This window comes from Phoenix dactylifera, chromosome 12 (assembly GCF_051530095.1).
Source record: "Phoenix dactylifera cultivar Ajwa chromosome 12, Ajwa_hap1_PhDact_Kaust_v1.1, whole genome shotgun sequence".
Classification (NCBI taxonomy): Eukaryota; Viridiplantae; Streptophyta; class Magnoliopsida; order Arecales; family Arecaceae; genus Phoenix; species Phoenix dactylifera.
Window position 1 is genome coordinate 24,702,878 of NC_143201.1, and position 16,226 is coordinate 24,719,103.

At 38.0% G+C, this 16,226-nt stretch overlaps 2 protein-coding genes across 4 annotated transcripts; one reads left to right on the forward strand and one right to left on the reverse strand.

The window, feature by feature from the left end:
• The first annotated feature begins 1,329 nt into the window (after window positions 1–1,329).
• LOC103719692 (uncharacterized protein At4g37920) lies at window positions 1,330–9,498 on the forward strand. Of its 3 annotated transcripts, none has more exons than XR_015972328.2 (7): window positions 1,345–1,558; window positions 2,680–3,089; window positions 3,399–3,567; window positions 4,248–4,492; window positions 4,783–4,970; window positions 5,191–5,526; window positions 9,174–9,498. XR_015972328.2 is itself a non-coding variant. In XM_008809088.6 (6 exons), exons 1-6 carry the CDS (start codon window positions 1,393–1,395, stop codon window positions 5,348–5,350), a joined length of 1,338 nt encoding a protein of 445 aa, XP_008807310.1. In that variant the 5' UTR covers window positions 1,330–1,392; the 3' UTR covers window positions 5,351–5,612. The 3 variants fall into 3 exon arrangements, 1 of the variants encoding a protein (XP_008807310.1); XR_015972329.2 differs by having other exon boundaries at window positions 9,177–9,498; XM_008809088.6 differs by lacking the exon at window positions 9,174–9,498 and having other exon boundaries at window positions 1,330–1,558; window positions 5,191–5,612.
• Window positions 9,499–11,436: 1,938 nt separating this feature from the next.
• Window positions 11,437–14,066, reverse strand: LOC103701490 (SGNH hydrolase-type esterase superfamily protein). Its single transcript, XM_008783566.6, has 5 exons — window positions 13,692–14,066; window positions 13,442–13,569; window positions 13,079–13,318; window positions 12,022–12,277; window positions 11,437–11,937 (listed from the first exon to the last, which is right to left on the reverse strand). Exons 1-5 carry the CDS (start codon window positions 14,062–14,064, stop codon window positions 11,720–11,722), a joined length of 1,215 nt encoding a protein of 404 aa, XP_008781788.2. The 5' UTR covers window positions 14,065–14,066; the 3' UTR covers window positions 11,437–11,719.
• Window positions 14,067–16,226: the final 2,160 nt, after the last annotated feature.

Genomic DNA, 16,226 nt, shown 5'->3' on the forward strand with positions numbered 1-16,226 from the left:
ACTTATGTGCTATGCAGACTCTTAACCTATATATATCAAGTGGTGAAAAAAATATATTATTTTATGTTATTTAAATTATCTAATTTTTTAACTGCTTGATGCATAGGTCAAAAGTCTCTAAATTACAAAAATTTTAGTATGGTAGTAGTTAGTAGATTACATCTAATGATTTAGATATTTGATGTGAAATCTATATTGTTCGATTTATATCTAACTGAAGCTAAGTGGAGCTCTACTTGAGTATAGCTCGATTTATAGATTTATACATATAAATTGTTAAGGTCCTTCGGTAATGATGGTTTGAGTTTTTGACAAACATGGGGCATGCTGCATTATATACGGCCAACGACATGCGTGGTTGTCGGATCTTTTTATGTTGGTTCGTTCCCAATGTTGATAGAATGAGCTGGTCCAAGGTTGCTTGGGCGTCACTCTGGATGAGGGTCTACTGAGGAATCAGAACGGTATACAATATTGTTGCCCGGTAGGTGGTATCACCTCAGACATGGCTTCATTCGATGGCAATAGATTCTTAAAAGTGCTAAACAGGCTAAGCATGGTAAAGAAAACCACTAAATTCACGTACGATGGAAAAAGGAGCCTTTCAACATCCTACTTCCTCGTCACTTATTACCAAGTTCAATGTGGGAGTGTGTGATAAACCAACGGTGGCATACAACAATGCCTTCTTAATTGTGGCATATTATTTTCTTTTATTTGCAGAATCCAAGAAATGATTAATACATGAATGCAATCAACTGGTTAAAGGGACGAAGTTATATGAGTACAAGCTTGATTTTGCATTCATAGATAAATATATGGTATCTATTAATACATCTTTTAAGACTTTTTATTTATCTGATGTTGTCCTTGCATTGTCACAAATTTGCTTCAATATTCTCTTCTAAAATTTGAGTCTTGCCAGCATCCAAACCATTCCTAATTACCAAACTTCTCATTTTGCTATGAAGCCATATTACGTGAGGTTTGGGTGTCTGTTGGGTCCTTTGGATCCTCATTTCATATCTTGAACTCGGCTATTGGATTCTCCTTTCATATTTTATTATGAGAGCTGAATGGATGAAGAGTTTCAGAGGTCCCTGGAGATCACAAAGCAGTGCAGTGTTCTTCGTTCCTTGTAATTAAAAAAAAAAAGGAAAAAGAAAATCTCTATTCAAAATGTCGTCTCTAGATTCGCACTTCAGGGCCCAGGTACTCTTGGGCCAGCTTTAATTGGGCCGAAGTTTGATATGCTGCGAACCCGACCCCAACTCGGGCCGGACCACTCCGGCGATCCAAGAACATGGAACCGAACCGGAAGTTTGCGCCTTTACTTTCGGACATTCCCCGAGCTCGTTATCTTGTAAACCCTATAATCCCTAACAACGGGCCATGGAGATCGCTTCTTCTTGTGCTCTGCGACCTTCGATTCCCCTCCGAATACGCTCTCTTCCAACCCGAAGCTCGGTTGCCTCCCGAGGGCCGTCTCTTCCTATCCTTTCTCGGAGAAGATTCTCCCGTGGATGTGGACCTGTTCTTTTCCCCTCTGCATTCCAAGGTAACCAAGAGTATAAATCGATACTCGATAGAAGAGCTCTCTTTCAGTCTATAGAATTCTAAATTTCTTTTTCATATTATGAAAAATCTTTGCCGCTGCTTGGCATGCATCAGGGTATCGAATAAATCGCATAAACTCCAGTCCTCTTCGAGTTGATGACTTTGATAAATCATTCTCCATTGGAGAATACTTCAATGTATTCTTTTCTAAAAAAACAACCTTCTTTACAACCCGGATTGCATCTTTCCATGGTACATATGTATTAAATAATTGTATTTTCTGTTCCTTTCTATTGCATTTTTTAATCATAAAAAAATTTCTTTTCCAATGATAATTATATGAGAAAAGATCATAATGATGTGTGCTGTAGATTTGATGATGCAAGAACTGGTAGGTGGTTTGATGCTGAAAATGATAGTTATCTGTAATATTTTAGAAAAAAAGGAGAGTAACTACATATATATATATATATATATATATATATATATATATATATATATATATATATATATATATATATATATATATATATATATATATGTATGCAGGGAACAAGTTATAATTTGACAAGGGATACGAACCTAATATAAGTCTAATAAAAGAGAAAAAATTCTGAATTTGAAACTGAAATCATAAAGGAAGATAGGTTTTGGACGAAAATTGGAACTGAAAACTTTAGTTTGCTGTGTTTTGGTTGACTTCAGGTTAAGCCTTTATAAAGGGTCTTCATGCAAGATGATTGCTTTATATTAGTTTTTCTGCTCCCTCTCAACCATATAGAGGGTGTCATGTATAACATATTTTTATTTTAGATAGAAAAATATATTTTGGCAACTTCAGGAAGAAATTATTTCATATTACTTGTTGTTTGCTATCTCAAATTAGATTTGCATGCAGATTTACATGTCTGGTTAAGTATGATAAAATATTTCATTTTTGCCAACTAAGGAAATACGCATTGTAAAGGGTTCTAAAGCGGAACTTAAACAGTTAGGATGAGGCATATTGGTTATGATTTTGCTTTCCCCAGCCAGCAGCATTTTTCTACATCGATTATTTTTCTGGATGAAATTAGTCAGATGTTAATCCAATAATAGATGTGACTGATTCTATGATGCCAGGTCATTTATTGCTTGGTTCATTCCAGTTAAAGTCCTCTGCTCTCAAAGCAGTGGGTGATATGACAGTGGCGCCAAGTGACCATACCGAAGACTTGCCATCAAACCCTATACAGTCTAACAACAGTACTGTATGTGAACAGTACCCTGAAGATGATGAGGAAATAGAAGATCACAAAGCTGACACAGAATACCTGGATGGCTCTACAATGGTCAGAGTTTGCGACAAACTAATTGAAGTATTCATGGTCGATAAGCCAACAACAACTGATTGGAGAAGGTTATTAGCTTTTAGCAAGGAGTGGAGCAATATTCGACCTCATTTTTATAAGCGTTGTCAGGAAAGAGCAGATGCTGAGAGTGATCCAGGGATGAAGCACAAGCTTCTTCGACTTGGTAGAAAAGTGAAGGAGGTGCATCTGACTTCTGCTCTTTATAGTTTACTGTCTCTTCTGTCTACATTTGTATCTTTTCCTCCCATATCTCAAATTTAATGGACAATCATCTATATAATATCTTTTAGACTTTTGAGGTGTTGTAGCCAATTGTAGATATCTGCTCAATGCTTTAGTGATTCCTAAACGCTTAAAACTGTTTCTGGTAGCTGGTGCAATTTTTGAGGAAAAAGGCTTAATGAAATTTTTCTTCTTGTATGTCAAGCGGCAGCAGTTTTCGAATTTTCATGACATTTGTACTTGCTTATTGTCATTCACTTGTTTCAGATAGATGATGATGTGCAAAGACATAATGAACTTCTTGAAGCAATTAAAGAAGCACCATCTGAAATAAATACTATTGTTGCCAGGCGTCGTAAAGATTTCACAAAGGAATTCTTTTTACATCTTCATACTGTAGCACAATCTTATCATGACAGTCCAGCAGAACAAAATGGTAAGACTGGATCTATCTTTTTTCTTATTCTGTTTGATGATTTTTTTAATATATATTTTGTCTATTGGATTGTACATTGTCTACTGACTAGAAAGGACAACAACGTGGTACCATATCAGCTTGGGCATTGGATTTGCAGTGTAATGCAAGCTTACTGTTGCTATATGTTTGAAAGTATTTTACCAAGTCATCCATTGATGGATGCTACATTTTTCTGTTATATGAGCATTAGCCGCTAAAAATATATTCTATTTGAAATCATTTTAGCACAACTGGACAACATGAATCCAGAAATTTTACGTAATTTGATTGAAAAGGGTTGTTACAAGAACTGTCAAACCCAAGCTTGTCAATTTATCTTATTGTTGCTGGCAGTACTTCTAGATGAACTTTGCCTCATGCCTCTGCATTTTTGTGCATTTATGTGGTGATGCATGATGTATACTACTACAAAAGATCACTCCCTTTATCCAGAAATGCTAGTGACATACCTGCATTATTGTCTGTTGATATCATAAATAATCTAGAGGTTGCTTTCCTGATTGTAATAATTTTTGATTTATAAATCATTTTTGGTTTATAAAGTGAAAGATCTCATGAAATCTCCCGTACTTTTGAAATTTTAGTTCATCCTATTTGGATCGAGCTAATTTGAGATATTTCTGACATTGTTTCACTAGATTTAGCAAAACTTGGAAATGTTTGTCTGGCTGCTGTACAAGCATATGATAATGCGTCAGAAAGCATTGAGGCTTTGAATGCTGCCGAGTTGAAGTTACAAGATATTGTCAATTCGCCTTCTTTAGACGCCGCATGCAGAAAGATAGATGATTTAGCTGAGAAGAAAGAACTTGATTCTGCTTTGATGTTGATGCTCACCAAAGCTTGGTCAGCTGCCAAAGAATCAAATATGATGAAAGATGAGGTATTATACTGGTCAAAAGCACAGAAAGAAATCATAAAATAAGTATTGAAGGCATAATTATCACTAAATACTTGTAATGTATTGAGATTATTTATTTCTATACAGTAATTTTTGTTTACAATAAATTCAATATTAATTCAATTTCTCCTAAATAAGAAGAGAACAAAGTTAAAATACTCAAATATGCTTATGCCTATGCATCTATTAGCTTTTCCATTTTTTTAATTTTTTTAAATATATTACTTTTTGTAATAGCATTTTATTTCTACCTTTTCTTTTACTATGCACAGGCAAAGGATGTATTGTATCATTTATACAAGACTGCAGTGGGTAATCTTCAGAGACTCATGCCAAAGGAAATCAGGATACTAAAATATCTTCTCACAATTGAGGATCCTGAGGAGCAATTGTCTGCGCTAAAGGATGCTTTTACGCCTGGATATGAACTTGAAGGAAAGGATGTTGACTGCTTGTACACGTATGCTTTCCTGCACCCAAGACAAATATTTATTCTTAACTATCTTCATTCCGTCCTATACTATTTGTCCTCGGAAAGTACTTTTGAAAGATGTGTTCTTTTGTATGTGCAATGCACAAGGCATTGCGCACGAAATATTTATTTTTAACTACTTTCAATCCATCTTATACTATTTATGCTAGAAAGTACTTTTGGTTAAAGGTGTGTTCTTTGTATGCAGAACGCCAGAGGCATTGCACACTTGGATAACAACTGTGGTGGATGCTTACCATTTCAGTAGAGAAGGCACACTTATAAGGGAAGCAAGGGACTTGATGAACCCGAAGGTCATTCAGAGACTGGAAGAGTTGAAGAAGCTAGTCCAGAATAATTTCCTCTAGATTTCACCATTCATGTCCCAAGCCACACAGTTCTTTGCAGAAAATGGATGATCTTAGATCAAAGGCAACATTTACAAATTTCACTTCCCTATTACCTTGAAAAAGGCACCACTAACTTGGAATTGACTGCTCCAATGTTCTGTCATATATATATATATATATATATTACCAGTCAGGTATGTCTGTGTTTGCAAAGCTATGAAAGTCATTATGCATGATATCAGAAAAACATTTTATATTTCAATGCATTCTTTGCCTTTTAGATCTGTTATTACCACACTGATGCTCCTTGTTTTTGTTCAATTGACTACTTATGCCCTCAAGCCATTTTGCTCTATCAGAAAAAAAAAGAGAATGAAAAAAGCAACTTACGGCCTCAAGCCATAAATTTGTTCACAGGACTATTACCTTCAATCAATTATTCTTTAGCGTTCCATATTTTGCCAATTGACTGGTTTCCTTTGTGCTTACGGCATTATCTAATAAAAGAAGGATATCAATATGGTATGTTGTACCGGTCGGTACCGAGCGTACCGTACCCGTACCGATAGATATCGGTATCGGTACGTCAGTGTCGGTACGCCTAGCGTACTGCATACCGTACTGTACCGACACTCGGTACGCCTATGTTAGTGCGGCACCGGTATGGGGTTCGGTACCGGTACGGCGAACCTTGGATATCATAATGTCGTATTTGACATAATCTATTATTTGATTCTAAGAACTTATCCTAGCTACTTTTTTATATTAAATTTGAGTCATTGCAAGTCCCAACTCATACTTCATTGATTGTTTAATTATTCAGATTCAATCACTAAAGTAGTTCAATTCATTTAGTTGGGGAAAAGAAAAGAAGTACATTTTAGAATGATATTTATAGTAATTAAACAAACTTTTTAGGAGCCGATGTCAAAGAAGGTCTATCCGTATCTTAGAAATCCAGCACACTGATATGAGCGAATTCAATCTTGTGGATGTACTTTGACGTCTTTACCTTACATGTTGAATTCGTTCTCGGAAAATTTGAAGTTGCTGGGTAATTAATGGTTGCAGAATTTCCCATCAAACATCACCTGTATTTCCCGTACGTAAACAGGAATTGATTCCTATGGTTACATATCTAGCAAGGGTTGGCAAGAGACTAATTGTTTGATGATTATTTTGTTTACAGTGTGCCAAGTGACTTAATCTCTTTCATTTTTTTCCTCAGTGTTCTCTGATTTTTCTTTATTCTGACATATATTTTGGCTTCATTATTCTGCTAGGCTAGGTGCACTCTTTTGAGCTTCTTTACTGATTTAGTTTTCTATCATCAGTAATTCCTGATTAACAAATTATCATCTTAAATATGTAGGCAAAATAAAAGGTAATGCATCTAAATACAACATCTCAAGTATCCCTGTTAATTGCAATGGAAGTAGTATTGCACTGAGCACAAATATTAAGATGTTCACTTTTATATCATAGCTTAGAAATATGTCAATGCTTCACATGCCGATATGCACCGTAGCTCATGCTTGCAGAGAGTAGTACTAGGTTGCTTGTCAGTCCTTTTGTAATCATACCGTGTTTTTTGACTGGAAATCTCGTTTGTTCCATGCACAAAACCTTGCTTTAATGTTCTGCACACCAGATTATACACGCAAGTAATTCTTGTATAAACTGTTTGAGAGCATATGGTTTAGGATGTATGCATCAAGGGACTCACAATTTTGGTAATATTTCCTTTGGGAAGTCTTAGTGCAATGTTAATCACCAATGTTATCTGTTTATGTTTCCATTTGAATCCATTGAACAAATATTATTACCTTCTGTTTTAATGGGGACTTGAAAGTCTTGGCCAGAAAATCTACCTAACAACTAGCCACCAAGGCTGATAAGCTTTGTCAAATAACAAATTTATATGTGGCAGTGTTTCAGTGGTGGAATCAAAACAAGTTCCAAGTCCAACTATTGACTTGTTGAATTTGAAATAAAAATTCATAGGTCCATGCATGTGTCTTATTACAGCATAGTTTGTTTCAAACTCGAGATCTTCACTCAAATTTACATCTTATACATTAAATTAACATGCATAGACAAAAGGGAAAAAAATTCTTTCCCCTGCAATGTGCCAACTAAAATAAAAAGAAATCATTGTATCTCAATTGGCAGACATCTACTCTCTAAGTCTTTAGGAAAGGTCCAAAATTCAAACCCTAGCACAGGTTTATTACTCTATATTACCACCTGTAATGCCCTATATCACCACCACTATCAGCACTTGTTGCTATTGTTGCTATGCTTAATTTTTTTTTCAAAAAAAAAAAAACTTTCTACAATAAGTATCAGTACACATATTTTAATAATAATGAGCTACAAACAGTGATTGTGCTTTTGGAAAAACTAATGATAAATACTCTACTTGGTGTCGTTCCTTACGACCCTTACATTGGATGAAGTCATGATGAATACATACTAGCTACTTATATTATTGGTAAGAGAGTAGTCTGGAATAATTATAATGGCTATGCCCATTAAGGCTTGTTTGTGTATTCTTGGAACAATATCCTGCATGAATCGGGTCTATTGGCCCGCCCAGCTTGTAGTCTTCTAGGGACCCATCTAAGTTCTAGCATAGATACTAGTTTGTAGGTCAGTTGATCTGGAGGAATAAAAAAAGATCTATGAAGGTTTTTTTCTCTCACACAGAATTTGGGATTGAAGGGTGTTGGATTGATACTCAAATGGGTTGTCCAATTCATGAATTTAGTAAGAAATTTAGGCCAATCCTGTTGGATCTCCAAAGCAGACCCTCAACAAACTTATGTTCCCTTTTTGAGTTCCCGAAGCCCACAACTCAATTTGTTTAGACTTATAAATTTTATGTCATATCTTTGACGGTCAAAGATTTGGCATTACTGAATTATCATGCTAATTGTTTCCTCCCTTTCTCCGCCAAGAGAGAGGGAGAGATGGGCGGTATCAAAGAGCTTGTTGGCACTTCTCTCCCTCCTTGAGCAAGGGAAGGATAGCAAGCATAATGGCTATATCGGATAGATGTATGGGTGTGCCACCGGTGTTGGCTTAGCCGGAAATAGGATGATCAAAGAATGATGATAGAGTAGCATGGGTCTAGGTACATTGATTTTTAAGATTTTTGCTAGCGTCACATCGCTTGTTTGAAAGAAGGATAGGATTAGATAGGATGTAGCCGAGGCTACAATCAGAATACTCTATCGCTATTTTGAAGGACAAATTGGAGTCTTAATGCTAAACTACGAGTAAGAAAAGGTAAAAATAAAATAAAGGTAATTAAATATAAGCTGATTTTATTGATGTGTCGAAAAATTTTTTGTTCAGATTATAATCTGATATTTATAAGTAGCCTATCGCTAATTGCTGGGATAGATATCACTACTTAACTGTTGATATTTGTTCTTATTGGTTTGTACCTTATAGACACTATTGTTATGCATGGTAGTTATCTTCTCTCCACTATTCCTACATTCTGAGTAATTGTACCACTCCTTTCATGTTCTAGGTAGTGGAAAGCTAAGTGCAACTACCCTACTATTCCTATATTTTAGGTAGCAGTAGGATAAGTACAACCATCCTACTTTCATATTATGGGTAATGGTAAGATAAGTGCAACCGCTATCCATGGACCTCGCTTCGCGAAGATTTTGTCCTAGACTGATAACTCTTGCTTTTTTGGGTTAACACTACATTTATTCAACTTGCAATATTGGTGTGTCGACTTGCACTACCCTTAGTGTATCGGTCTTTAGATCACAATAATTGGTATGATGACAAAGATTTCTCTCTCTCTATTGGTGAGCAGCAGTTGATGAATAAAAGGGGTGTAACTGCAGCACGACGACTCGAGCAGGAATTTACCGTAGTCATTGATAGGAAGGTAGGTGAGTCGAAGTTTCAGAACGAGGAAATCAAAGGAACGCAGTAGGAGGATGTCATGGTGGCAACCTGGAAATTCCACAACGCCAAAAAGCATCCGTTCGGTTCCATGGACCACCCCGTTTTTTTTCTTTATTTTTTTACTTATTTCTGTAGCAAGTGGTCTTTTGTGTATACACAATATATGTAACATTCGTAGGGTGTTTCAACTAAAATTAATTTCCTGACTGCTTTTTTTTTTTGGTAGTTAACCGACTGCTTTATTTGACGTGCAAATTAGCCTTTCGTTTTCTCCATGAGATGTTTCTAGTGATTCATACGCTCCCAGCAGCTTCTTGTGCCATCCCATTCCTCTCTCATTACTTCGGTAGTCCAACTATTTTTGATGGTGAATTAAGATGTCTCCATGATAAGAAAAGAGAAAACTTTTATCTGAGGTATATCTTCCAACTCGAAGCTTTATCCAAGAAAACTTTACTATTCCTTTCTCTCCAAATTGACCAGGAGATCGCCAGCTTAAAAGTGCAGCCGAACTCCTCAGCTCCAGCTGGTTGCTTTCCTTGCTAAGATGAGACCAAAACTTTCTTAAGGAGGCAGTGTGTGGAACAAGAAGAGCAACAGCGTGTGTAATGAAAGACCAGACACTCTGAGCGAAGGGGTAGGAGATTAGGAGATGATCTATAGCTTCCTCGTGAGCAGAACATTAGCCGGCAATAAAAAAGATGAGACCAGCCCTTCTTCCTGAGTGTCTCTCCGGTATTCAATTTATTTCTAAAGGCAAGCCGTAGGTCCGTGCAGGAATGATGGGGCAATCGGAAGATGAATTCACCATGGTTCAGGAACTAATATAAAGAATTAATAGAGAAGAACTATATTTGTTCCATCTCCAATGAGGCTTATCAAGGAGGTTGCAAGGCTTTGGAAAGACGAGCAAATCCATAGACTATCAGATTAGAATGGCCCAGGATCACAAGAACAAGCGCTGATAATAATATGGAGAAGGATTGCGAGAAGAATAAAATTGAGAAAAATAAATTTATTCAGGAAAAATAAATAAATTTATTAATAAATAGAACTCACAGAAGCTGGACTAAATATCTGGACGTCTGCTCCAAGGATATCTTACAAATTCTCTGTCCAATAGTGCGCACCAAGAACCAGAGCACTCCATCTCTTCAAGTTCCAAAGACCCTTCATATAAAAGCTAAAGGCTACTTATCTTCGAACTCAAAGGACACTATTGTTTGCTTATCTAAAATAAAGTTTTCCTAAGCCCATCTTACTGATACTTTTACTGTGTTGGATACAGGGATATAACCATAGCATTTCCCTACTTTGGTGTAAACCCTCTAGTCGATGCTGAAGATATAAGCATCTAGCATATGCAAAACCATGGTTTTTTCCTAGCTTCTTCGATCTGAAGCCCTACATGCCTTCACATTTAGATTCTCTTCAACTTCTGTGGAACTCTGGAAGTGACTCCGAGCAAAGGTTACGACAATAACTTGAACTTACCTTTTGATGCTGATAATCAATATTTCGAAAAGGGCAACCAGGCAGCACAATCCAGGTCTCTCAAGCAGCCCATGTATGCCAATTTCCATATGCAATAGTTTTTGAACAGCTGATAAGAACCAGCTGTAGTCCATGCATTCCATGTCTCGTTGTATGAGTGTACAAAACTTTAACCGGTTAACAGATTGCTGCTGCGGCATTTCAGATAGACCACGAGTGGTTGATCTGATATGATGTTGTCGCATAAGAAACAGCTTCCTTGTGTCTATAAATGAAGTTGTTATGCAGTGAATCTTGAAGTTCTCCATATTTGCCTCAGATTTCTTAATGATGGCTAAGAACTTCTAGCTAGCCAATAATATTAAAAAACTTCTTTTCCCCCGATGTTTTGTTGTTTGATGCTATACTTCCTCTCATATTATATAATCTCATAGAAATTTGATGGTCTCCTTCTGAAAAATTTCAGCTAATCTGTAAAGGCCTACAAAAAACTGTATATATCATGCTTGCATGTGATTTTATTGTTTCATGTCATTTCTTTTTACTCGCTATTCAAGTATAATTTTAGGCTGAAGAACCCTCTACAGACCACAATACCGTAGACTAAAACTACTACTTTATTATATAAAAACTTTAAGATGAGATAAGCAGCAAAAAAAAAAAAGAGGATAACCAACAAAATAATGGTTTCTTTATACAAAAAATGAAGTGAAGATGAAGTACATAGAGGAAGCACATACAGTTATAATGGATTTGCATAAGCTTCCAGTAAATTGTGAACCTGTATGCATATCATATTTCTGGATGATCAGAAGAATCTAATCAATATGAGCTTGTGCCTTCCTACAGTCTGCATTTGCTGCAGTGATAAGCATAGCAGGTTGAAGCTTTTGGGAAAAAAAAAAAGGAAAAAAGAAAAAGAATTGCTTGTCATCGACACACATACTCGTAAACTTACTAAATCATGTCTCGCAAGTTCATAGGGTAGCACATGGCGGTGTGCTCGCCAGACCACACATTTTCTGCAAGGATTCGGTTCACTGCATCTGTGGGGTGGAACTCGTCCCACCAAACATGAGTCGATGCATCACTGCAGGCCATCTCTGGTAGCAGGCACATGATCAATCCTCCATACTTGCCCAACCCACAACAAGCATCAGCTGTCGTCTCAAAACCTGCAAAGATGGAGAAAGTGCAGTTAGTAAGAAGCTGGACCTTTGTCTGAGGGAGCAAAGTGACATGCTGATCAAGTGACTCACCATAGCGTCGGCGGTTTGAGAGTATGTCCATGGAGCCTTCGAAAGCATCACAGAAGGTGATCATGGCGCCTGGGAGCTCGCGGTTTATCTCGGACACCACGTATTTCATGGCATAGTTGAACTCGATCACCACATTGTTTACCTCATCAACGCACTCCCCATTTTCACTGCCGTGCTGCCACAAGTAGTAAGGAGTGCAGCCAATCGGAGCTAGCCCCATGACAACCACTTTCCTCACATTTGCATTATACAAATTCTGCATTCAATTATTTATATCAAAGAGGCAATGAAAGTTGGCCGAAGAGCAGGTACTACATTCACATCAAACAAACCTTACACTCATTACACCTATAACAAGTGAAAAGGATTTAGCAAGCCATGCATGATCTAAAATTTGAAGGATGAGAGATCTCATCCATAGCACAACAACATATAATGGGTATGGATATTGTCAAGGGGCATTCACCTCAAATTTCAGAAATTCAGCAAGCTGTAGTCTGAAATTTAAAGGAAAACCAGATACAAAACACGCCTATGAATAGGAACAGTTAGGCTTCCAATATATTCCAGGAACGCTCTAATCGAATTTAAAGGCTTAACAGAAGCAGATATTAAATGTATCCATGATGGTATATTCCAGTCACAGATTCATGGTACATTTGAATCAACACTCTTGGATGCAGCAAGCATGATCTAGAAATTGAAGGAAAATATATCAAAATAGAGGGTACTAGACATATTTAATGCATAGATTCAGGGGATAAGATTTTGCAATTGATTTGAAACAGATTCTGCAAGACACAATCTGAGAATTAAAGGTTAAATGATATCAAACATATCTATAGGGGACATTTCTAATCAAATTTCAGGAATTAGACAAATCTTCTTTCCTTTTTCCTTTGTTTTTTGAGAATAAGACAACAAATATTGGAAACCTTTTAAGAGAAAATGTACAAATCGCGGCTCGAACAGAACATATTGGGCATTCCAAACTGTCCCAAATTCCAGTTCCTACATAGGGCATTAGAAATATTCCAAGGAGGAGGGAAGAGAAAACCATGAGCTCCTTCTTCACAGTGGTTGCCAAGAGCTGGTTGAACTCCCACGGCAGGTATAGTGACTGCACACTCGAGGTATTCCTCAGATAGTAATGTATGAAGTCATTACTACCAATGGACACATAGAATAACGACCTCGAGACTAGGTCCGCTGCTGCCTCCTCCCCGAGACTGAGAGCAAACTGCTCGAATGTATCGGTGACCTGCTGGATCTGCTGGGTCAGAGAGATGTGCTGCCCCTACGCACCAAAATTACCGAAACCCAGGTAGCACCGCGATCAAGAATCATCCTTCCATACCAAATTCAGCATCAAAATCTCATCTTTCTAAAAGAAAATATCGTTTTAGGAGGTGAATTTTACCAGGTCGGACCCACTCAAGAAGAGGATTCCGGCGGCGGCTGACGCATAGTTCACGCCGCGGATCATTTCCTCGATCTCCCCGCTTTGCCCCAAGAACGGAGGCACAAATGGGAGCCCCAGTCGGAGTGCTATATCAGAATCAATCAAGAAAAGTGAGTTCTTGGAGAAAGATTCGAGACCCCAGACAAGGATTTCGAATCTTGATAGGGCGACAGGGTTCAAGAAGGGAAAGTGGAGGGAGGAAACGGACCGAGGTAGTCGACGATGATGCGGCCGTTGGAGAAGCGGCCGGTAGGGCGGTGGGTGTCGAAGTCTCGGCCGTATGGTGGGCGGTCGGCGCGGGCGAGGGTACCGAGGTAGTTGTTGGTGCCGCAGTCGACGGTGGAGTCGCCGAGGACGAAGAGTGCGGGGGCGAGAGGGGAGCCCGGGGACGGGGAGGGGGTGGGGGCCGCCGTGGGCGGCGGCGGAGGAATAGGCGCCAGGCCAGGGCTGATGGGTTCGACGGCTGAGATGGCGGCGTCGACGAGGAGATCGACGGCGAGGTGTTGGCGTTCTTGGAAGGACGAGTAGGGGAGCGAAGAAAGAAGGAGGAAGAGGAGGGAGAGAGCAGAGATGGGCGCCATCCCTGTGTGGTTCGAAAAGATCGGTGGAGGTTATATATATATCGATCATGAATTCTTGACCGTCCGATCGATGGGCTTCCTAAGCTTTGGATCAAAGATAAATTATTGCAGCACCTGACCGTAAATTAACTCCCTCGAGAAGAGGAACCGATTTAAAGATAAATTATTGCAGCACCTGACCGTAAATTAACTCCCTCGAGAAGAGGAACCGAATTAATAATAAAAATTTGAGCGTATGGTTCAAAACTATTTAAATTAGAACAAATTCCATCCTTGATTTTTTTTTTTTTTTACGCGGAATGTGTAAGAACGCATACTTACAAATAATATTAGTGTGGACTCGGCATATAATCTATATAGACTAAAAAATACTGCAGCACGGATTCATTGAAGCTAATCACGAACCATCGTGGTACTAGTGATTGGATTTGAATGAATTTGAACTTTTAATCTGACGAGAATGTTAGGGCTTAAACGGAGACAGTAGTGAAAACTCGTGCGAGCGTGTGTTTAGTCACATATTAGTTGTATGCTGGATAAATCCAGCTAATCATTTTGAATGAGGTTTTGATTGTTATATACATACATATCTTGCCTCATCTCTCGTAGGCATTATATAAGCATAAACCCTTTTTGAAGCAATAAAAATAGGACTCGTTTGGTTCGCGGGAAGCATTTTCCCTTCTACAAATATGATTTCTGGGAAGAAGATTCCTAGAAAGAGAATGCTTGGAAATGTACTTTTGGTATGTTTGGTTAAACATGGAAAAGTGACAGATTTTCAGAATGCTTATGTTTAGTTGGCCATCCACTTTTCTGAAAAAGTTATGTATAATTCTTATTATACCCATAATAAAAATTAGGTATTTAATGCTGAAGGACCTTTTTGAAAAAAATAAAGATGGAATGATTTCTGCCTCATGAGAAAGTAACTTTCCTATGTTTCTCGTGGGAAAGACTATTCCATAAAATATGGAAATCATATTTTCATGGAAATACAACTTTTCCATCTTTTTTCTTTGAAAAATTCAACCAAACAAGAAGCATTTCATTACTTTTATGTTGACCACACTTTCTCCTCTTCTTTTTCTACGAACCAAACGAGCCTATAGAGCACCAGGTTGGAGGGGGTTGATGAGTACGTCGCTATATATGAATCATGAACTTCTGCAATTCCACCATCATTATTATCTCACACCCAGACACCTCTCGCTCGACTAATCTTTCGCTCAACCAATCATACCTACAAGTTCCAGATGGAGGGAAGTAATAGGTAACGAGAACAGAGAAGCAGCTCAATGGTCCAACGGGCATTGCATTCGTCCACATAATCTCTCTCTCTCTCTCTCTCTCTCTCTCTCTCTCTCTCTCTCTCTCTCTCTCTCTCTTCTTTTTAAAAGAGCGTGCCTTGGGCAGTTTTCCAATCTTGATGGAAGCCATCCATGTAATGTGAACGTCCCCATCGGTACTGAAACAACCACCGCCTCTCAAAGCTTGCATCCTCGGCCACCCCCCCTTCGCACCTCTTCTTCCACCAGTTCTTGGGACCCATCAGTTGAGGGTGTTTGAATGGCCTTTGGTAGGAATTACTAATCTAGATGAAAATCTAGTATAATTATACATATAACATGAAATATTTATTATTGTTTGTAGTTTTTTATACCGTAGTATATCTCAAGTATCGGAGTGGTTGAATAGTTCAACCTTAACTAATAACTTCTTCTCTTTTTTTTTTGTTCAAACGAGAAAGATCCACATGTACTATAGTTATCGGGGTTCAAATTTTTAAGGTGGTGTCTCAGGTTGCTAAGTCAGGGGCAAGCCCGAGTTCACATTCCATCAAAGCTAATAAACTTGATGAAACTCTAGATTTGAATCAAAGGATTTATCAACACATTAAAGCATTCAATTGGGAGCAATTTCTTAAAGCATTTAATGTTTTATAATCTTGTCAAATATCTTTCCCGTAGCTACCAAAATATATCATTAAAGGTGGTGACTATGTTTGCTGGCCACATCTCATCAATGTGACGCCCACTACATCCAGGAGCATGATGTTCCGTAGATGGTCGCTGTGCTTTAAAAGTCGCAATACGTTCTTGGGAGGGGACACCTCAGAGCCACATCACGGTGATCTACATTGCAAAAAGATGCCATCTATA